The 23158-nt window shown below is 43.8% G+C and overlaps 1 protein-coding gene across 12 annotated transcripts in view; it reads right to left on the bottom strand.

The window, feature by feature from the left end:
• LOC139536002 (CUGBP Elav-like family member 4) overlaps positions 1-23158 on the bottom strand; it is a 131985-nt gene that overhangs the window by 75667 nt on the left and 33160 nt on the right. For 9 of the 12 annotated variants that reach the window (XM_071336052.1, XM_071336058.1, XM_071336054.1 and 6 more), the window contains exon 2: positions 21024-21106. In XM_071336052.1, the coding sequence (XP_071192153.1) occupies positions 21024-21106 (83 nt within the window). Of the gene's footprint in view, positions 1-21023; positions 21107-23158 lie in introns of those variants that run through there. The other 3 variants (XM_071336059.1, XM_071336062.1, XM_071336060.1) reach the window with 2 other exon arrangements.

The following is a 23158-nucleotide window of genomic DNA, read 5'->3' as shown; positions in this document are numbered from 1 at the left end:
ATGTTTTCAACCACCGAGACTATTCCTAGAGCTGGCCGCCCAGCCAAACTGAGCAATCAGGGAGAAGGGCCTTGGTCAGGGAGGTGACCAAGAACCCGATGGTCACTCTAACAGAGCTCCAGAGTTCCTCTGTGGAGATGAGAGAACCTTCCAGAAAGACAACCATCTGTGCAGCACTCCCACAATCAGGCCTATATGGTATAATGGCCAGACAGAAGCCTCTCCTCAGTAAAAGGCACATGACAGCCCGCTTGGAGTTTGACAAAAGGCACCTAAAGACTCTCAGCCCATGAGAAACACAATTCTCTGGTCTGATGAAACCAAGATGCCAAGAATGCCAAGAGTCACGTCAGGAGGAGACCTGGCACCATCCATATGGTGAAGCACGGTAGTGGCAGCATCATGCTGTGGGGATGTTTTTCAGGGGCAGGGACTGGCTACCTAGTCAGGATCGAGGCAAAGATGAACGGAGTAAAGTACAGAAAGGTCCTTGATGAAAACCTGCTCCAGAGCACTCAAGATCTCAGACTGGGGTGAAGGTTCACCTTCCAACAGGACAATGACCCTAAGCACACAGCCAAGACAAGGCAGGAGTGGCTTCGGGACAAATCTATGAATGTCCTTGAGTGGCCTAGCCAGAGCCTGGACTTGAACATCTCTGGAGAGACCTGGAAATAGCTGTCAGCAATGCTCTCCATCCAAACTGACAGAGCTTGAGATGATCTGCAGAGAAGAATGGTAGAAAAGCTTGTAGCGTCATACCCAAGAAGACACAAGGCTGTAATCGCTGCCAAAGGTGCTTCAACAATAAAGGGTCTGAATAGTTATGTAAATGTGATATCAGTTTTTATTTTTAATACATTTGGAGAAAAAAAAACTGTTTTTGCTTGTAGCTTTATGAAGGGAAAAAACAATTCCATAAATTTTAGAATGAGGCTGTAACGTAACAAGATGTGAAAAAAGTCAAGGGGTCTGAATACTTTCCAGCCTGAATTAAAAATGTAATAAATATATTTTTCTCCCTCATCTACACACAATACCTCATAATGACAGAGTGAAAACATGTTTTTAGAATTTGTAGCACATTTATTGAAATGAAATACAGAAATACTGTATCTAATTTACATAAGTAGTAACACCCCTCAGTCCAGGGCCAGCTCTAGCCTTTTGGGGACCCCAAGCGAGGTTTGGTTGAGGGCCCCTCCCACCTCACTAGCAAAATATTTTAGTGCACCCTTCCCCCCTCTTGATGGTGGAGAGAAACAGTTACGTTTTAAAGTTGATTTCCTACATTTCTAATAATTTTGCTATGACTTGTTTTTTATTTATTTCACCTTTATTTAACCAGGTAGGCTAGTTGAGAACAAGTTCTCATTTACATCTGCGACCTGGCCAAGACAAAGCAAAGCAGTGTGACACAAACAACAACACAGAGTTACACATGGAATAAACAAACATACAGTCAATAACACAATAGAGAAAGTCTATATACAGTGTGTGCAAATGAGGTAGGATAAGGGGGGTGAGGAAATAAATAGGCCATAGTGGCGAAATTATTACAGTATGGCAAATTAAACACTGGGGTGATGGATGTGCAGAAGATGAGTGTGCAAGTAGCGGTACTGGGGTGCAAAGGAGCAAAATAAATAACAATATGGTGATGAGGTAGTTGGATGGGCTATTTACAGATTGGCTATGTACAGGTGCAGTGATCTGTGAGCTGCTCTGACAGCTGGTGCTTAAAGCCAGTGAGGGAGATATGAGTCTCCAGCTTCAGTGATTTTTGCAGTTCGTTCCAGTCATTGGCAGCAGAGAACTGGAAGGAAAGGCAGCCGAAGGAGGAATTAGCTTTGGGGGTGACCAGTGAAATATACCTGCTGGAGCGCGTGCTATGGGTGGGTGCTGCTATGGTGACCAGTGAGCTGAGATAAGGCGGGGCTTTATCTAACAATGACCTATAGATGACCTGGAGCCAGTGGGTTTGGCGATATGAAGCGGGGCCAGCCAACGAGAGCATACAGGTCGCAGTGGTGGGTAGTATATGGGGCTTTGTTGACAAAACAGATGGTACTGTGATAGACTGCATTCAATTTGCTGAGTAGAGTGTTGGAGGCTATTTTGTAAATGACATCGCCGAAGTCAAGGATCAGTAGGATAGTCAGTTTTACTAGGGTATGTTTGGCAGCATGAGTTAAGGATGCTTTGTTGCAAAATAGGAAGCCGATTCTAGATTTAATTTTGGAGATGCTTAATGTGAGTCTGGAAGCAGAGTTTACACTCTAACCAGACACCTAGGTATTTGTAGTTGTCCACATATTCTAAGTCAGAACCGTCCAGAGTAATGATGCTGGACGGGTGGGTAGGTGTGGGCAGCAATCGGTTGAAGAGCATGCATTTAGTTTTACTTGCATTTAAGAGCAGTTGGAGGCCACGGAAGGAGAGTTGTATGGCATTGAAGCTCGTCGCGTCCAAAGAAGCGCCAGAAGTATACAGAATGGTGTCGTCTGCGTAGAGGTGGATCAGAGAATCACCAGCAGCAAGAGCGACATCATTGATGAATACAGAGAAGAGAGTCGGCCCGAGGATTGAACCCCGTGGCACCACCATAGATACTGCCAGAGGTCGGGATGTGCTCGATACCATTCCATTTAATCCGTTCCAGCCATTACTCTGAGCCCGTGCTCCCCAATGAAGGTGAAACCGGCCTCCTGTGCTATTTGTACATATCGTCCTCAATTACCCCATAACCCTGCACATCGACCCGGTACGGGTACCCCCTGTATATAACCAAGTTATCCTTACTTATTGTTTATTTATTCCTTGTGTTATTCTTTTTTATATATCATTCTTCTATTTTTCTGTCTGTATTGTTGGGAATTATTTTAAATGTGTGACTACTGAAACAGTGAAAAGGTTGCAATAAAGGGAGAACAATGCACAGAAGTGATCCTTTTGACTACCCTTCTTTTACAGATATTTTTTAGAAATTGTATTTGCATAACAAATTAACAAAATTGTAAAAACATGATTTTGAACCAGATTTTTTAAAAACCTTTAAATTGAATTTAGAGACATATAATCTCTATTGTTCTCTGTAAATCTTCAATGGTGATTGCACGAATCGGACACATGTTGATTGATTAAATTACTTATGCATCTAATTAATTATGTCTTTCGGTGTTTCAATTATCACTTTACCTATCTTCATTTTAGCAAAATAACAGGTGTTTCAGTGTCAAGTGACAATCATAGAGATAAATAGAGGATACTAGATGGAAATAACTCGTTTTGGTATAGACATTGCCATTCCGGGGTTCCACCATTTAAAAGTAGTCAACTGGGTGGGGATTCATATGTGTTGGGAGTGATCAGTCAATGATCAAATTGGGTTGCCTATGGTTTGCAGGGGTGGAAGTAATGAATTACAAATACTCTTGTTACTGTAATTGATCAGCTTTGTTCGTAATTCAGTAATTTTGATTTTACTCAAGTATGTTTTGAAATAGGTATTGTACTTCGCTCCCTTTTCAAAACCATCCATTACAGAATACAAATTTGTAGGCTATCTCTGGTCTGATCCATAATAGACCCTTTTCCAGTACACAAAACACTGAGGTCACGGACACAAATGCATGCGATTCTTGGCAGCAGTAAGATGGCCATCGTCATCTGCACCCATTCAACATAGCCTAGATTTATGTTTTTATTACTTCTAAACAAAATAACTTTTGGGGGGGTTCTCATACGTTTACAATGATGTTTTGATTCTTGCTTGAACAGCCGCTAAGATTATATTTGGTTGTGATCTTTGCAAAATAACTATTTTGGATGCAGCAGTTGTTAGCTAGAATGCTAACACTCATTGATATATAGTGGCAAGAAAAAGTATGTGAACCCTTTAGAATTACCTGGATTTTTGCATAAATTGGTCATCAAATTTGATCTGATCTTCATCTAAGTAACAATAGACAAACAGTGTGCTTAAACTAATAACACACAAATTGTATTTTTCATGTCTATATTGAATACATCATTTAAACATTCACAGTGTAGGATGGGGAAAGTATGTGAACTCCTAGGCTCATGACTTCTCCAAAAGCTAATTGGAGTCAGGGGTCAGCTAACCTGGAGTCCAATCAATGAGACGAGATTGGAGATGTTGGTTAGAGCTGCCTTGCCCTATAAAAAACACACAAAATTTGAGTTTGATATTCACAAGAAGCATTGCCTGATGTGAACCATGCCGCAAACAAAAGAGATCTCAAAATACCTAAGATTAAGAATTGTTGACTTGCATAAAGCTGGAAAGGGTAAAAAAAGTATCTCTAAAAGCCTTGATGTCTATCAGTCCACAGTAAGACAAATTGTCTATAAATGGAGAAAGTTCAGCACTGTTGCTACTCTCCCTAGGAGTGGTCATCCTGCAAAGAGGACTGCAAGAGCACAGCGCAGAATGCTCAATGAGGTTAAGAAGAATCCTAGAGTGTCAGGTAAATACTTACAGATATCTCTTGAACATGCTAACATCTCTAACGAGTCTACGATACATAAAACACTAAACAACAATGGTGTTCATGGAAGGACACCACAGAAGAAGCCACTGCTGTCAACAACAAAAAACATTGCTGCATGTCTGAAGTTTGCAAAAGTGCATCTGGATTTTCCACAGCGCTACTGGCAAAATATTCGGTGGACAGATGAAACTACAGTTGAGTTGTTTGGAAGGAACACACAACACTATGTGTGGAGAAAAAGGCACAGCACACCAACATCAAAACCTCATCCCAACTGTAAAGTATGGTGGAGGGAGCATCATGATTTGCGGCTGCCTTGCTGCCTCAGGGCCTGGACAGCTTGCTATCATCGACCCAAAAATTAATTCCCAAGTTTATCAAGACATTTTGCAGAAGAATGTTAGGCTATCTGTCCGCCAGTTGAAGCTCAACAGAAGTTGGATGATGTAACAGGACAACGACCCAAAAAACAGAAGTAAATCAACAACAGAATGGCTTCAACAAAAGAAAATATACCTTCTGGAGTGGCCCAGTCAGTGTCCTGACCTCAACCCGATTGAAATGCTGTGGCATGACCTCAAGAGAGCAGTCCAAGAATATTGCTGAACTGAAACAGTTTTCTAAAGAGGAATGGTCCAGAATTCCTCCTGACCGTTGTGCAGGTCTGATCCGCAACTACAGAAAATGTTTGCTTGAGGTTATTGCTGCCAAAGGAGGGTCAACCAGTTATTAAATCCATGGGTTCACATACTTTTTCTACCCTGCAATGTTAATGTTTACACAGTGTGTTCAATGAAGACATGAAAACGTATAATTGTTTGTGTGTTATTAATTTAAGCAGACTGTTTGTCTATTGTTGTGTCCTAGATGAAGGTCCGATCAAATTTTATGACCAACATGTGCAGAAATTCAGATATTTTCAAAGGGTTCACATAATTTTTCTTGCCACTGTAGGCTCTAGCAAAAGCTAGCCAGAGAGACATTTTACTGATTGAAGTTGAAGTATTTTTTAAGTATAATGCAGTTGATTTGCAATAACACCAACATTATATTAAGCAGGACATTCATACGAGCCTTAAAATCCAATTTTAATTTTAAAGTTGTGTGAAATGCACTCATTTTTTGCTGCCATTCTATAAGAACTCCCCCTGGTTCTGCCGCCAACTTGCACGCATCGCCCTCTTGCGGCAATGTTTGTAAACACAGAAAATGGTCTATAGTAGATCATGAGGGCACAGAAAGTTTGCGAGAAATTATCGTTGTTTAGTCAGTGACCAAGCAAATCAAATGTCATGCTCTGCGCTAATACAGATCAATCATGTGCATACAAACTGAACGATGATGGTCTGAAGATTTAAAAAAAGGCAAAAATAACTTTGTTTAGTTTGAGACACATCATAAAAGAGAGGAAACGTTTATCAAAACAATGGGGATGGAAGAGACCGTGATCAGTTCTCCTACAAGCACAGGAGAGGCGGTGTAATGTAAGCTTTGCTTACCGAGGATGGTGGAGGTGGCAGCCTACAAAATCTCTGCCTTAAACTTGAGGAAACATTGTAGAGGTAGTTAACTAGCTAGCTATGAATGCTCAAAATGTAGCTATGGAAATCTTTAACAGCTAGTAAATGTTAGCAAGCCATCCTTGCAGTTAAGTTAGCTAGTTATCTACATGTCTAACCACCACCTACTGATGATAGCACGTTGATGTCACTATGTGTATTGGTGGCTAGCTTGCTAGCTGGTGCAACACGCACATACACAAACAATATCCCACAACCCAGGTGGGAACAATGGAGAACTTAAGTATGATCCCCAATTAGAGACAACGACAATCAGCTGCCTCTAATTGAGAACCATACAACAAAATAAACATAGAAATAGGAAAAATAGAAGAAGAAAAAAACACCCCCCTAATCACGCCTTGACCTAGAACCCCGAGCGCTCTCTATGGTCAGGGCGTGACAGTACCCCCCCCCAAAGGAGCGGACTCCGGCCGCAAAACCTGTAACCAAATGGGGAGGGTAGTGGGGTGACTAGTGTCGGTGGCTGCTCCGGTGTGGGTCGTAATCCCCGCCCTGACCACGGATCCGGCCATGGAGCTGGGTTGGATGCCGTGCCTGGACTGGGCACCGACGCAGCGGAAGGCTCTGGCCATGGAGCTGGGTTGGACGCCGCGCCCGGACTGGGCACCGGCGCCGAGGAAGGCTCCGGCCTTGGAGCTGGACTGAATGCCGTGCCTGGACTGGGCGCTGGCGCAGAGGAAGGCTCCTGCCCTAGAGCTGGACTGGACGCCGTGCCTGGACTGGGCACCGGCGCAGAGGAAGGCTCCTGCCATGGAGCGGGACTGGACACCGTGCCTGGACTGGGCATCGGCGCAGAGGAAGGCTTCTGCCATGGAGCGGGACTGGACATCGTGCTTGGACTGGGCACCGGCGCAGAGGAAGGCTCCTGCCATGGAGCGAGACTGGTGACACGCACTTCGAGGCGGGTGCGGGGAGCTGGCACAGGACGTACCGGGCTGGGGAGGCGCACTGGAGGCCTGGTGCATGGAGCCGGCACAGGTGGCACCGGACTGGTGACACGCACTTCAGTGCGGGTGCGGTGAGCTGGCACAGGACGTACCAGCCTGGGGAGGCGCACTGAAGGCCTGGTGCGTGGAGACGGCATAGGTGGCACCGGACTGGTGACACGCAACTCAGGGCGGGTGCGGGGAGCTGGCACAGGACGTACCGGACTGGGGAGGCGCACTGGAGGTCAGATGCGTGGAGCCGGCACAGGTTTCACCAGACTGCTGACAGGCTCTTCAGGTCGAATGTTGTGCAGAACACACCTGACCAACATCTCTCTCCTCTCTCTCTCCCAACGCCTCCCTGACGGTCTCTGAATCTTCAGGGCGAGTGGGGGAGCTGGCACAGATGGCACCGGACTGATGACCCGCTCTTCAGGGCGAGTGCGAGGAACCGGCACAGGACGAACCGGACTGGGGAGGCGCACTGGAGGCCAGATGCGTGAAACCGGTGCAGATGGCACCGGACTGGTGTCACGCTCTTCAGCACGCCTGTGCTGCAGCATTCTCCTCGCTACCACCTCTCTCCGGTATCTTTCATCGAATTCCTCCACCGACTCCCAAACTGGCTCTGGCACTCCCGCTGCTCAGTCGACCACCCCATGTGCCCCCCCCCCAAAAAAAAGATTGGGTTTTCTGTGGCCGCGGCCCCCGGCGTCGTCGCTGTCCTTCCTGATCTTTATGCGACTCCCGCCAAGGAAGGGTCTCGCATCCACTCCTGATCTCCCTGAACTCACCTTCTCCTCCATGGCACGCTGCTTGGTCCTTGATTGGTGGGATATTCTGTCACGGTTGTTATGAGAGACGGACCAAGGCGCAGCGTGATTTGAGTTCCACATCCTTTAATTAAGTGAAACTTCTCAAAAACAATAAACAAGCAATGAACCGTGACTTACATGGTGCAACAAGTACCTACACAAACAATATCCCGCAACCCAGGTGGGAACAATGGAGAACTTAAGTATGATCCCCAATTAGAGACAACGGCAATCAGCTGCCTCTAATTGGGAACCATACAACAAAACAAACATAGAAATAGGAAAACTAAAACACCCTCCTAGTCACGCCCTGACCTACAACACCATAGAGAACCCCGAGGGCTCTCTATGGTCAGGGCGTGAGAGTTGCTCTAAGATGGCAGCTCCAATTGTATCCTAACAAGGAACAGTCGGTTAATGTATTTGATTATTATATTTTTTTTTATAAACATTTACTCTGTATTTGTAGCCAATATATAGTTTATCATTCTAATGCAACATCTGTAGCCCTTTCTCTGTTTCAGGGGGGTTTGCTCATACATCTTTATTTCCATGATGTTCTGTTGTTGCCTCCAGAGTTCATTTGACATTAAATCCTTTAGGAATATTCAGTGTGCCCCGGCACTCACCATTTGGCCTTGTATGGGTGAGTGAGTAAGTAATTAAGGAAAAGAGGGAGTTTGTGAGTGATTGAAAGACGGAGTGAGTGAGGAAAATCACCTTGAATTGGTGATTTGTTGCTTATGTACTTTATTTTGTATTGCTTATAATTCATTAAAACGTTTTAATTGCTATAAATGTTAAATTTATTTAAAAATATTAATAGAATTGACAAATCCATTGTTTTTTATATACAGTACCAGTGAAAAGTTTATCTTTATTTTTACTATTTTCTACATTGTTAAATAATAGTGAAGACATCACAACTATGAAATAACTCATGTAGTAAACAAAAAAGTATGAAACAAATCAAAATATGTTATTTTTTAGATTCTTCAAAGTATCCACCCTTTGCCTTGATGACAGCTTTGCACACTCTTGGCATTCTCTCAACCAGCTTCATGAGTAATGGTTTTCCAACAGTCTTGAAGGAGTTCCCACTGAGAACGTGTTTGCTGCTTTTCCTTCACTCTGCGGTCCAACTCAACCCAATCCATCTCAATTGGGTTGAGGTCGGGTGATTGTGCAGGCCAGGTCATCTGATGCAGCACTCACATCACTCTCCTTCTTGGTCAAATGGCCCTTACACAGCCTGGAGGTGTGTATTGGCTCATTGTCCTGTTGAAAAACAAATTATTGTCCCACTAAGCGCAAACCAGATGGGATGGCCTATCACTGCAGAACACTGTGGTAGCCATGCTGGTTAAGTGTGCCTTGAATTCTCAATAATTCACTGACACTGTCACCAGCAAAGCACCCCCACACCATCACTTCTCCTCCATGCTTCACGGTGGGAACCACACATGCGGAGATCATCTGTTCACCTACTCTGCATCTCAGAAAAACACTGCGGTTGGTACCAAAAATCTCAAATTTGGATTCATCAAACCAAAGGACAGATTTCCACCGGTCTAATGTCCATTGCTCGTGTTTTTTGGCCCAAGCATGTCTCTTCTTCTAATTGGTGTCCTTTAGTTGTGGTTTCTTTGCAGCAACTCGACCATGAAGACCTGATTCACGCAGTCTCTTCTAAACAGTTGATGTTGAGATGTGTCTGTTACTTGAACTCTGTGAAGCATTTATTTGACTGTAATGAACTTATCCTCTGCAGCAGAGGTAACTTTGGGTCTTCCTGTGGCGGTCCTCATGAGAGCCAGTTTCATCATAGCCCTTGATGGTTTTTGCGACTGCACTTGAAGAAACTTTCAAAGTTCTTGACATTTTCCGGATTGACTGACCTTTTGTCTTAAAGTAATGAAGGGCTTTCATTTCTCTTTGCTATTTGAGCTGTTCTTGCCATAATATGGACTTGGTCTTTTGCCAAATAGGGCTATCTTCTGTATAGCACCCCTACCTTGTCACAACACAACTGATTTGCTCAAACACATTAAGAAGGAAAGAAATTCCACAAATGAACTTTTAACAAGGCACACCTGTTAATTGAAATGCATTCCAGGTGACTACCTCATGAAGCTGGTTGAGAGAATGCCAATAGTGTGCAAAGCTGTCATCAAGGCAAAGCGTGGCTACTTTGAAGAATCTCAAATATAAAATATATTTTGATTTGTTGAACACATTTTTGGTTACAACATGATTCCATAAGTGTTAGTTCATAGTTTAGATTTCTTCATTATTATTCTACAATGTAAATTAAGAATGTAAATGAAGAAAAACCCTTGAATGGGTAGGTGTGTCTAAACTTTTGACTGGTATGTACCTAAACAATAAAAACTTGTAATGTATTTAATTGAAAAGATCATGTGTAACAACGTTCAGTTAACCTTAGCGAAATTAGCTATAAGGTCATTGTTTTTATTTTAAAAGTAACTAAGTTTCTTTTAGTCTGAGTACTTTTTACTTTTACTTGAGTAGTTGTTTACACCAGTAGTTTTACTTCGACTTGAGTAAAATGTCATTAAGGTAACAGTACTTCAACTTGAGTAGGATATTTCAGTACTCTTTCCACCCCTGATGGTTTGCAAACCAAAGACTAATATTCAAGAGCCAAGACCAATATTTATACCAGCACACTGGTCCCAAGATCCAGACCCAGACACAGTGATTTGAGACCATGACAAGTTCAAGACATAATTTATGTGGTCTTGAGTGGTCTCAAGACCAAGACCACTAGATCAAGAGTCCATGGGCCATTTCTTCAATTGTAAGAAACTCAAGTAGAGTAAACTCGAGTACAGTACAGAGCACAGTACAGTAAAGTACAGTATCGTACAGTAGTGCACAGTAGAGTACAATAGAGTAGGCTTAAGTACAGTACAGTAATTTGCTCAAACGCAGTAGAGTACAGTACAGTAGATTACAGTACAGTAGAGCACAGTACGGTCTGTCTGCCTGTATACAGGAGAGAGAGAGAGAGAGAGACAGAGATGGAGAGAGATAGAGAGAGAGCACTGGTGTGTCTACATCCCTGGACAGCCCCTATTGATCGCCACCCGGCACACATCACCACAACTTTCACAAATTGCTATTGAGAAGTGACCTGTAATGCAATTACTTCCCAATCCGGGGCCTCGGACACCATCAATTATTGAAAGCTGCCCGAGCCACGGCATGGCTGATACTGTTCCACCTCCACTCCCCGTGTTGTCATTCTGCTCCCCCAGATAAAACATATTATGGCTATGGGCAAAATGTCTAAATTGGGATTATTGGAATTATGTGTTACACATTCCAGAGGTGTGTGTGTGTATGTCCTCTATTGAAGCTATACCTATGGACTCTGGTTAAAAGTAGTGCACTATATATGGAATAGGGTGCCATTTGCGATGCAATCATGGTCTTTGTGCAGACGTGCACGCCCTCTTAACCCCCCTTCTCTCCCAACACCCACACCCACACTCACAGAACCGAACCCCTGCCTCACCCAGAGAGCCAGGCAGTTATTGACCAATGAGGCGACTTATCGAGAAAGCTGCCATGAAAGTGGGTCACGCAGCCAATCAATGCTATAGATTTCTGGACCCGACATTATCTCTCCTCGGAAAAAAAGAAACAGACACAAATCAGTGGTACTGAGACACCTTTCTCTCTCTCTCTATCTCTCCCTCATCACCCATCTCTCTTTCCTCCTTTCCTTTCCTTTCCTTTCCTTTCCTTTCCTTTCCTTTCCTTCCCTCAGTTATTTTTGTCCCTGTGTTGAACTGGGTGTAAGGGAGAGAGGGAAAGAGGGATGGCAGAAGTGTGTGTGTGTATTTGAACAGGCTCTGAAATGACACATTGATTCACGAGCTTCTAAATATTTTCATCTGGCTCCCAGTTTGAACTATTACAGTATGAGTCAATCGGTACCGAATTTCTGTGTGCGTGCGTGTGTGTGTGTGTGTGTGTGTGTGTGTGTGTGTGTGTGTGTGTGTGTGTGTGTGTGTGTGTGTGTGTGTGTGTGTGTGTGTGTGTGTGCACACAAGTGCATGTGTGTGTGTGATCTGCTTATTTTTTGTGGGGGAGAATGTGTTTGAAAGAGTGTATGGGTGTGATGGTGGGTGTGTGAATGACAGAAAGAAATGCATATGTATGAAGCGTGTTTATGTCAGGGTGTATGAGAAAGATCTGTGTGTATTTGTCTTTCAGTGAGTGTGTGTCTGTGTGTGTGTGTGTCTTTGCCCCTGTATATGTATCTGTGCGTGTTTGAATGCTCACGGCTTTACACGTGTGTATTTGTGTATGTGTGTTTATGAGTGTGAGAGAGTATTTGTGTGTGGGTGTTTACACACAAGGTACAGGCTGATCATGCCCCGTGTCCTCCCTCCCTCCCTCCCTCCCTCCCTCCCTCCCTCCTAGGGAGGCCCTGTGCCAAAATCAATAGAGGCTTTCTGATGCATCATGCTGTTGTATGAGTCTGAAACGTGAGAGGGAATATGTCGTCCAGAGGCACACATTGGGACAGGTCCCGTTTTATACAGGTCATTTACACTCTCTTAAACTTCCCCGGTGAATTATTTCATAGACGCACACTTTGAATAAATAATCTAATGCAACATTTCTTATGTTTAGTTTATGTCTGGCATTGGTTTGACCTCCGCATAAGTTTTTCTTTGTAAAAGGTGGGAACCTGATAATGTGCCAGCAGCTGTGAAAACCTGCGGTGGTACACAAGTACAAAGTCTAATCAATGTCAATCAGTAATCAGTCACTTCAACTGTGATTATGATACATAAAAACAAAGAAGTATCTTATCCTACTAAAATACATACTAGTAGCTTAGCTGACTCCACACAAAGGACTGTATTACCAAATTACAAATCTGGCCCTCATACCATCATGGCCACCTTATCATCCCTAGCATACAATTGGCTCATTCATCCCCTTCCTCTCCCTTGTAACTATTCCCCAGGTTGTTGGAATGTGTTCTCAGTCAACTTACCTGGTAAAATAAGGGTTAATAAATAACAAATAAAATGTTGAATGCACCACTAACTGATACAATCAATTACCACTAGCATTGCTACATTCTAGCCAGGAAATTCTGGACTTTGCTAGATATCCAGCTAAACGTCAACATGCTAGGAAGTCGAAAATAAGATCAAACTTCCAAAAGTTGATCTATCACTTGTAATATTAGGTCAGAGATACTCAAATCAAGCACAGTTACACTTTTTTTTTGCCTGGTAGGTAACTGCATTCACCTGGTGCACCGGGTCTAAATCAATCCCTGACTAAAGGGCGAGAATGAAAATAAGCGGTGGAAATGGACTCAAGCTCCAGATTTGAGTATCCCTGCAGTAGGTATAGTGCATTTGGAAAGTATTCAGACCCCTTGACTTTTTCCACAGTTTGTTAAGTTACAGCCTTATTCTAAAATCGATTGAAGATCTTTTTCCTGTTATCAATCTACAATACCCCATAATGACAAAGTGAAAACAGGTTTGTAGAAATGTTTGCACATAAAAAAAAAATACAAAACAGAAATACCTTATTTACAGAGGTATTCTGAGCTCAGGTGCATCCTGTTTCCACTGATCATCCTTGAGAGGTTTCTACAACTTGATTGGAGTCCACCTGTGGTAAATTTAATTGATTTGACATGATTTGGAAAGAAACACACCTTATAAGGTCCCATAGTTGACAATGCATGTAAGCACGAAAACCAAGCCATGAGGTCGAAGGAATTGTCCGTAGAGCTCTGAGACAGGATTGTGTCGAGGCACAGATCTGGGGAAGGGAACCAAAAAAATTCTGTAGCATTGAAGATCCCCAAGAACACAGTGGCCTTCATCATTCTTAAATGGAAGAAGTTTGGAACCACCAAGACTCTTCCTAGAGATGGCCGCCCGGCCAAACTGAGCAATCGGGGGAGAAGGGCCTTGGTCAGGGAGGTGGCAAAGAACCTGATGGTCACTCTGACAGAGCTCCAGAGTTCCTCTGTGGAGATGGGAGAACCTTCCAGAAGGAAAACCAGCTCTGCAGCACTCCACCAATCAGGTATTTATGGTAGAGTGGCCAGACGGAAGCCACTCCTCAGTAAAAGGCACATGACAGCCCCTTGGAGATTCTCTGGTCTGATGAAACCAAGAACTCTTTGGCCTGAATGCCAAGCATCACGTCTGGAGGAAACCTCGCACCATCCCTACGGTGAAGCATGGTGCTGACAACATCATGCTGTGGGGATGTTTTTCAGCGGCATGTACTGGGAAACTAGTCAGGATGGAGGGAAAGATGAACGGAGCAAAGTACAGAGAGATCCTTGATTAAAACCTGCTCCAGAGTGCTCAGGACCTCAGACTGGGGGGCGACAGTTCACCTTCCAACAGGACAACGACCCTAAGTACACAGCCAAGACAACACATGAGTGGCTTCGGGACAAGTCTCTGAATGTCCTTGACTGGCCCAACCAGAACCCAAACATGAACCCAATCAAACATCTCTGGAGAGACATGAAAATAGCTGTGCAGCGACACTCCCTATCCAACCTGACAGAGCTTGAGAGAATCTGCAGAGAATAACTGGGGAAACTCCCCAAATACAGGTGTACCTGTGTACCTCAAATACAGGTGTACCTCATACCCAAGAAGACTTGAGGCTGTAATTGCTGCCAAAGGTGCTTCAACAAAGTATTGAGTAGAGGGTCTGAATACTTATGTAAAAGGGATTTAATTTTTTTTTTTTATATACATTTGCAAAAAAATATATGATAACTGTTTCTGCTTTGTCATTATGGGTTATTGTGTGTAGATTGATGAGATGGATAGTTGGGTAAAAAGAGAAGAAGCAAATGCGGATTACACAGCATATAAAATGTCCCACTGCCTTTCTCATCTCTCTGCCAAGTCCCTGTTCTTTCCCTAATGAACTCATTTGATGCGTTTTGCCGTCTTCACCTCTATAAGGCTTCATAGAATGCATCTCCCAGACTCGTCTGCTTCTTTAAGATTGGCTGTTCATACTAGGACTGTCCCAGACAATTATAGCTGTTTACTTAACATTTACAATGAGTCGACAAATCTGAGCAATCATCGGCGGATCCGATCAGGGATCGACTAATTAGCATTTCTTATTAAACGATGGTGATGGGTAGTGACTTCAATTACATTTATTTGACAAACGCTACGGGGGCTGATCTAGTCTAGTCGCTAAAGCTTTCAAAATGTATGGATCGCTACATGAAAAAAGGCCCTTTATTGCTAACAATAGATGCCGTACCGCGTACAACACTCAATAAGACAAAAACTTCCAACGCAAACACGTTCCATGTGAATGTAAAATCCCCTTCTCGTTCAAGCCAAATATTTAATCTCTCTTATTTTTTTGTGTGTGACTATGCCATTCCTGCTCTGTGGGAAGAAGGGAAGGGGGGATGAAATAAGAGAAGGAGTGAGGGATCCACAGCGGCAGAGGCAGCACACGCCTCCTCTCTTCCCCACTGCACGTCTATGATGTCATAATCATTCACATCAAAGGCTTTCTGCTCAACACGGCGACTGTCAACCTCCCTGGAGGCGTCATTAAAAAACTAACAGACCCAACCGAGCGAGCCCTGACAGAGACGCATCAAAACTCTGGCAAATCAACACACACATACGCACGCACGCAGACACACACACGCACACACGCACGCACGCACGCACGCACACACACACACACACACACACACACACACACACACACACACACACACACACACACACACACACACACACACACACACACACACACACACACACACACACACACACACACACACACACACACACACACACACACACACACACACACACACACACAGCTATAAATAGGCCGGCTCTGATGTGATGCTGTGTGGTTTCTCCTTGTGGGTTAGTGTGACTGTCAGAGGGAGAATGAAAAGGGGAGGTGAGGGGGAGAAAGAAGGAGATTGAGGCATGGAAAGAAAGAAAGCAAACAAATGTGAAAAAGGACATGTGTGGGCATGTGTGGTAGTGTATACGGTATGTCAACAGAAAGTTAGGAAATAAATACAAATGTGTGTTACATTTGAGAATTAACGTGTGGTGGCGAGCTGCATGGGTGTCGAATTGGTTTGTCATTTGATATTGTTTTTTAAATTTTATTTCACCTTTATTTAACCCAGTAGGCTAGTTGAGAACAAGTTCTCATTTACAACTGCGACCTGGCCAAGATAAAGCAAAGCAGTGCGACACAAACAACACAGAGTTACACATGGAATAAAAAAACATACAGTCAATAATACAAGAGAAAAAGTCTATATACAGTGTGTGCAAATGAGGTAGGATAAGGGAGGTAAGGAAATAAATAGGCCATAGTGGAGAGATAATTACAATATAGCAATTAAACACTGGAGTGATAGATGTGCAGAAGATGAATGTGCAAGTAGAGATACTGGGGTGCAAAGGAGCAAAATAAATAAATAACAGTATGGGGATGAGGCAGTTGGATGTGCTATTTACAGATGGGCTATGTACATGTGCAGTGATCTGTGAGCTGCTCTGACAGCTGGTGCTTAAGGTTATTGAGGGAGATACTGTATGAGTCTCCAGCTTCAGTGATTTTTTGCAGTTCGTTTAAGTCATTGGCAGCAGAGAACAGGAAGGAAAGCGGGCCAAAGGAGGAATTGGCTTTAGGGGTGACCAGTGAAATATACAGTTGAATTCGGAAGTTTACATACATTTAGGTTGGAGTCATTAAAACTTGTTTTTAAACCACTCCACAAATGTCTTGTTAACAAAATATAGTTTTGGCAAGTCAGTTAGGACATCTACTTTGTGCATGACACAAGTAATTTTTCCAACAAATGTTTACAGACAGATTATTTCACTTATAATTCACTGTATCACAATCCCAGTGGATCAGAAGCCTGAAGGTACCACGTTCATCTGTACAAACAATAGTAGGCAAGTATAAACACCATGGGACCACGCAGCTGTCATATCGCTCAGGAAGGAGACACGTTCTGTCTCCTAAAGATGAACGTACTTTGTTGCGAAAAGTGCAAATCAATCCCAGAACAACAGCAAAGGACCTTGTGAAGATAATGGAGGAAACAGGTACAAAATTATTTATATCCACAGTAAAAACGAGTCCTATATCGACATAACCTGAAAGGTCACTCAGCAAGGAAGAAGCCACTGCTCCAAAACCGCCATAAAAAAGCCAGACTATGGTTTGCAACTGCACATGGGGACAAAGATTATACTTTTTGGAAAATGTCCTCTGGTCTGATGAAACAAAAATAGAACTGTTTGGCCATAATGACAATCGTTATGTTTGGAGGAAAAAGGGGAAGCCTTGCAAGCCGAAGAACACCATCCCAACCGTGAAGCTTGGGGGTGGCAGCATCATGTTGTGGGGGTGCTTTGCTGCAGGAGGGTCTGGTGCACTTCACAAAATAGATGGAATCATGAGGAAGGAACATTATGTGGATATATTGAAGCAACATCTCAAAACATCAGTCTGGAAGTTAAAACTTGGTCGCAAATGGGTCTTCCAAATGGACAATGACCCCATGCATACTTCCAAAGTTGTGGCAAAATGGCTTAAGGACAACAAAGTCAAGGTATTGGAGTGGCCATCACAAAGCCCAGACCTCACTCCTATAGAAAATGTGTGTGCAGAACTGAAAAGGCGTGTGCGAGCAAGGATGCCAACAAACCTGACTCAGTTACACCAGCTCTGTCAGGAGGAATGGACCAAAAATTCACCCAACTTATTAGGGGAAGGTTGTGGAAGGTTACCAAAACGTTTGACTCAAGTTAAACAATTTAAAGGCAATGCTACCAAATACTAATTGAGTGTATGTAAACTTCTGACCCACTGGGAATGTGATGAAAGAAATAAAAGCTGAAATAAATAATTCTCTCTATTATTATTCTGACATTTCACATTCTTAAAATAAAGTGGTGATCCTAACTGGCCTAAGACAGGGAATTTTTACTAGGATTAAATGTCAGGAATTGTGAAAAACTGAGTTTAAATGTATTTGGCTAAGGTGTATGTAATCTTCCGACTTCAACTGTACCTGCTGGAGCGCGTGCTATGGGTGGGTGCTGCTATGGTGACCAGTGACCTGAGATAAGGCGGTGCTTTACCTAGCAAAGACATAGATGACCTTGAGCCAGTGGGTTTGGTGAAGAATATGAAGCGAGGGCCAGCTAACGAGAGCATATAGGTCGCAGTGGTGGGTAGTATGTGGGACTTTGCTGACAAAATGGATGGAATTGTGATAGACTGCATCCAATTTGCTGAGTATAGTGTTGGAGGCTATTTTGTAAATGACAACGCCGAAGTCAAGGATCGGTAGTATAGTCATTTTTACGAGGGTATGTTTGGCAGCATGAGTGAAGGATGCTTTGTTGCAAAATAGGATGCCAATTCTAGATTTAATTTTGGATTGGAGATGCTTAATGGGAGTCTGGAAGGAGAGTTTACAGTCTAACCAGACACCTATGAATTTGTAGTTGTCCACATATTCTAAGTCAGAACCGTCCAGAGTAGTGTGCTGGACGGGCGGGCCGGTGCGGGCAGCAATCGGTTGAAGAGCATGCATTTACTTTTACTTGCATTTAAGAGCAGTTGGAGGCCACGGAAGGAAAGTTGTATGGCATTGACGCTCGTCTGGAGGTTAGTTAACCCAGTGTCCAAAGAAGGGCCAGAAGTATACAGAATGGTGTCGTCTGTGTAGAGGTTGATCAGAGAATCACCAGCAGCAAGAGCGACATCATTGATGTATACAGAGAAGAGAGTTGGCCCGAGAATTGAACCCTGTGGCACCCCCATAGAGACTGCCAGAGGTCCCAACAGGCCCTCCGATTTGACACACTGAACTCTGTCAGAGAAGTAGTTGGTGAGGCAGTCATTTGAGACACCAAGGCTATTGAGTCTGCCAATAAGAATGTGGTGATTGACAGAGTCGAAAGCCTTGGCCAGGTCGATGAATAGAGCTGCACAGTATTGTCTCTTATCAATGACTGTTATGATATCAGTTTGGACCTTGAGGGTGGCTGAGGTGCAACCATGACCAGCTCGGAAACCAGATTGCATAGCGGAGAAGGTACGGTGGGATTCGAAATGGTCGGTGATCTGTTTGTTAACTTGGCTTTCGAAGACCTTAGAAAGGCAGGGTAGGATAGATATAGGTCTGTAGCAGTTTGGGTCTAGAGTGTCTCCCCCTTTGAAGAGGGGGATGACTGCGGCAGCTTTCCAATCTTTGGGGATCTCAGACAATACAAAAGAGAGGTTGAACAGGCTAGTAATAGGGGTTGCAACAATTTCGGCGGATAATTTTAGAAAGAGAGGGTCCAGATTGTCTAGCCCAGCTGATTTGTAGGAGTCCAGATTTTGCAGCTCTTTCAGAACATCAGCTATCTGGATTTGGGCGAAGGAAAAATGGGGGCGGCTTGGGCAAGTTGCTGCGGGGGGTAGCCAGGTGGAAAGCACGGCCAGCCGTAGAAAAATGCTTATTGAAATTCTCAATTATCGTTTATTAATCAGGGGTGACAGTGTTTCCTAGCCTCAGTGCAGTGGGCAGCTGGGAGGAGGTGCTCTTCTTCTCCATGGTCTTTACAGTGTCCCAAAACTTTTTGGAGTTTGTGCTACAGTATGCACATTTCTGTTTGAAAAAGCTAGCCTTTGCTTTCCTAACTGCCTGTGTATATTGGTTCCTAGCTTCCCTGAAAAGTTGGATATCGCGGGGGCTATTCGATGGTAATGCAGTACGCCACAGGATGTTTTTGTGCTGGTCAAGGGCAGTAAGGTCTGGAGTGAACCAAGGGTTATATCTGTTCCTGGTTCTAATTTTTTTGAATGGGGCATGCTTATTTAAGATGATGAGGAAAGCACTTTTAAAGACTAACCAGGCATCCTTTACTGACAGAATGAGGTCAATATCCTTCCAGGATACCCTGGCTAGGTCGATTTGAAAGGCCTGCTCGCTGAAGTGTTTTAGGAAGCGTTTGACAGTGATGAGGGGCGGTCGCTTGACCGCAAACCCACTACGGACGCAGGCAATGAGGCAGTGATCGCTGAGATCCTGGTTGAAGACAGCAGAGGTGTATTTGGAGGGCAGGTTGGTTAGGATGATATCTATGAGGGTGCCCGTGTTTACAGATTTGGGGTTGTACCTGGTAGGTTCATTGATCATTTGTGTGAGATTGAGGGCATCAAGCTTAGATTGTAGGATGGCCGGAGTGTTAAGCATGTCCCAGAATGAGCTCTGAAGATAGATGGGGGGCAATCAATTCACATATGGTGTCCAGTGCACAGCTGGGGGCAGAAGGTGGTCTATAGCAAGCAGCAACGAGAGGTGGATTTTTAAAAGTAGAAGCTCAAATAGTTTGGGCACAGACCTGGATAGTAAGACAGAACTCTGAAGGCTATCTCTGTAGTAGATTGCAACTCCGCCCCCTTTGGCAGTTCTATCTTGTCTGAAAATGTTATAGTTAGGGATGGAAATTTCAGGGCTTTTGTTCTTCCTAAACCAGGATTCAGACACGGCTCGGACATCCGGGTTGGCAGAGTGTGCTAAAGCAGTGAATAAAACAAACTTAGGTAGGAGGCTTCTAATGTTAACATGCATGAAACCAAGGCCTTTACGGGTACAGAAGTCAACAAATGAGAGCGCCTAGGGAGTGGGAGTGGAGCTAAGCACTGCAGGGCCTGGATTAACCTCTACATCACCAGAGGAGCAGAGGAGGAGTAGGATAAGGGTACAGCTAAAGGCTATAAGAACTGGTCGTCTAGTACGTTCGGAACAGAGAGTAAAAGGAGCAGGTTTCTGGTCACGGTAGAATAGATTCAAGGCATAATGTACAGACAAAAGTATGGTAGGATGTGAATACAGTGGAGGTAAACCTAGGCATTGAGTGACGATGAGAATGATATTGTCTCTATAAACATCATTATTTTACCATTAGTTTACCATGTATTCTCCTGGCTGTATGAGAAGGTGCTTGAGGGGATATACAGTACATAGAGCAAATGGGCACCCTCTTCCCTATTTAGTGCACTAGCTCTGGTCAGAAGTAGTACACTATATAGGGAATAGGGTTCGAAGACTATGACACTGTGGTGGTAACATACCCCTGGCAGGGTCTTCTGCTCGTGGAGGGCATTCTGAGCTTTCAGGGCCGACTCTCTGGTACAGTAGGTAAGGAAGGCACAGCCTGAGAGAGAGGACAGAGAGATGGTAAAGAAATGTTAGCATACTGGGACAAACACTGAGAGACAGCAACTGGAGGAGGAGACCACTCAAAACCATCACAGAGAAAAGCCAAAAACAACACAAACAGCCGTCCCCTGAGTATGAGAGAGAGAGAGAGAGAGAGAGAGAGAGAGAGAGAGAGAGAGAGAGAGAGAGAGAGAGAGAGAGAGAGAGAGAGAGAGAGAGAGAGAGAGAGAGAGAGAGAGAGAGAGAGAGAGCGAGAGAGCGAGAGAGCGAGAGAGCGAGAGAGAGAGAGAGAGAGAGAGAGAGAGAGAGAGAGAGAGAGAGAGAGAGAGAGAGAGAGAGAGAGAGAGAGAGAGAGAGAGAGAGAGAGAGAGAGAGAGAGATAGCTCCACACACACAGCAAGCCTGCAGCTAAAGAATTATATCTCTGTGTGCACAGATCTGTGTGTTCTTTCTTTAAAGACAACCGTTTAGTTTTGCTTACGAAAACTACTTACTCTACAGTATATATGCAGAACAATTTACTTTCCCTATTGCCACTTCTTATATAGCAGAGATTTGGAAACGTGTGAAAGCTAATCTAGCTACAGTAGCTACTTTCTTCCATAACATGTCAAATCTGATGTGTCTCTCCCTGCCAGTCTAAAACTGCGGTTATCCAGTCGTCCATCGGTATGTGTCAGTCCTCACTTTGCTGTGACAAGGCAGACATTTCCCTGACAGCCTCTCTCTCCGCTCTATATGTTCCCACCATCCCTTGTTTCCTTAGCACCTGGCTGACGTGAGGGGGCTGCCAGAGAAATGCCAGGGACTCAGGCAAATGAGGAGATACCTCGGAAACATGTCACTCACACAGGCCCCCTTGACAGAAAGCCTATGTAGAGCTGTCATAAGGCTGACATAGTATCAGCTATGTCAACTAAGGGGAATCTTATTTAGAACTGTCCAACTTTTGACTGTAAATATTATTATGGAGCCCCTCTATGTACAAATATATACGTAACACAAGAAACCATGGAACCATGTTCAGAGGACATTTGAAAACGTTATGCAAACATTCAAGTAACATCGCTACTCACTGACCCCTAAAATCTTGCTTGCATCCCAAATAGCATCATATTCCCTATTAAGTACATTACTATGGGTCTTGGTTAAATATTGGATGGTCAGTCCTTGCATCCGTAGCTCTGTCTATGAATTTAACTTCTTATGGCTGGGGGCAGTATTGAGTAGCTTGGATGAATAAGGTGCCCAGAGTAAACAACCTGCTACTCAGGCCCAGAAGCTAATATATGCATATAAGTAGTAGATTTGGATAGAAACACTCTGAAGTTTCTAAAACTGTTTGAATGATGTCTGTGAGTATAACAGAACTCATATGGCAGGCAAAAACCTGAGAGAAAATCCAACCAGGAAGCGGGAAATCTGAGGTTTGTAGGTTTGCCTATCCAATATCCAGTGTCTATGGGGTCATATTGCACTTCCTAAGGCTTCCACTAGATGTCAACATTCTTTAGAACCTTGTTTCAGGCTTCTACTGTGAAGGATGAGGGAATGAGAGCTGTTTCAACCAGGTGTCTGGCAGAGTGCCATGAGCTCACTCAGGCGCGCCCCCGTGAGAGGTAGCTGCGTTCCTTTTCATTTCTAAAGACAAAGGAATTCTCCGGTTGAAACATTATCGAAGATTTATGTTAAAAACATCCTAAAGATTGATTCTATACATCGTTTGACATGTTTCTACGAACTGTAATGGAATTTTTTGACTTTGTCTGGCCTGCGCGTCATGAATTTGGATTTTTGAACTAAACACGCAAACAGAAAGGAGGTATTTGGACATAAATTATGGACTTTATCGAACAAAACAAACATTTATTGTGGAACTGGGATTCCTGTGAGTGCATTCTCATGAAGATCATCAAAGCTAAGTGAATATTTATAATGCTATTTCTGATTTCTGTTGACTCCACAACATGGCGGGTAAACCTGTATGGCTTGTTTTTGTGTCTGAGCGCCGTACTCAGATTATTGCATGGTGTGCTTTTTCCGTAAA

Source organism: Salvelinus alpinus, chromosome 12, assembly GCF_045679555.1.
Source record: "Salvelinus alpinus chromosome 12, SLU_Salpinus.1, whole genome shotgun sequence".
Lineage (NCBI taxonomy): Eukaryota > Metazoa > Chordata > Actinopteri > Salmoniformes > Salmonidae > Salvelinus > Salvelinus alpinus.
The sequence above is the reverse complement of the archived record's forward strand: the minus strand, read 5'-3'. Positions and strand labels throughout refer to the sequence as shown.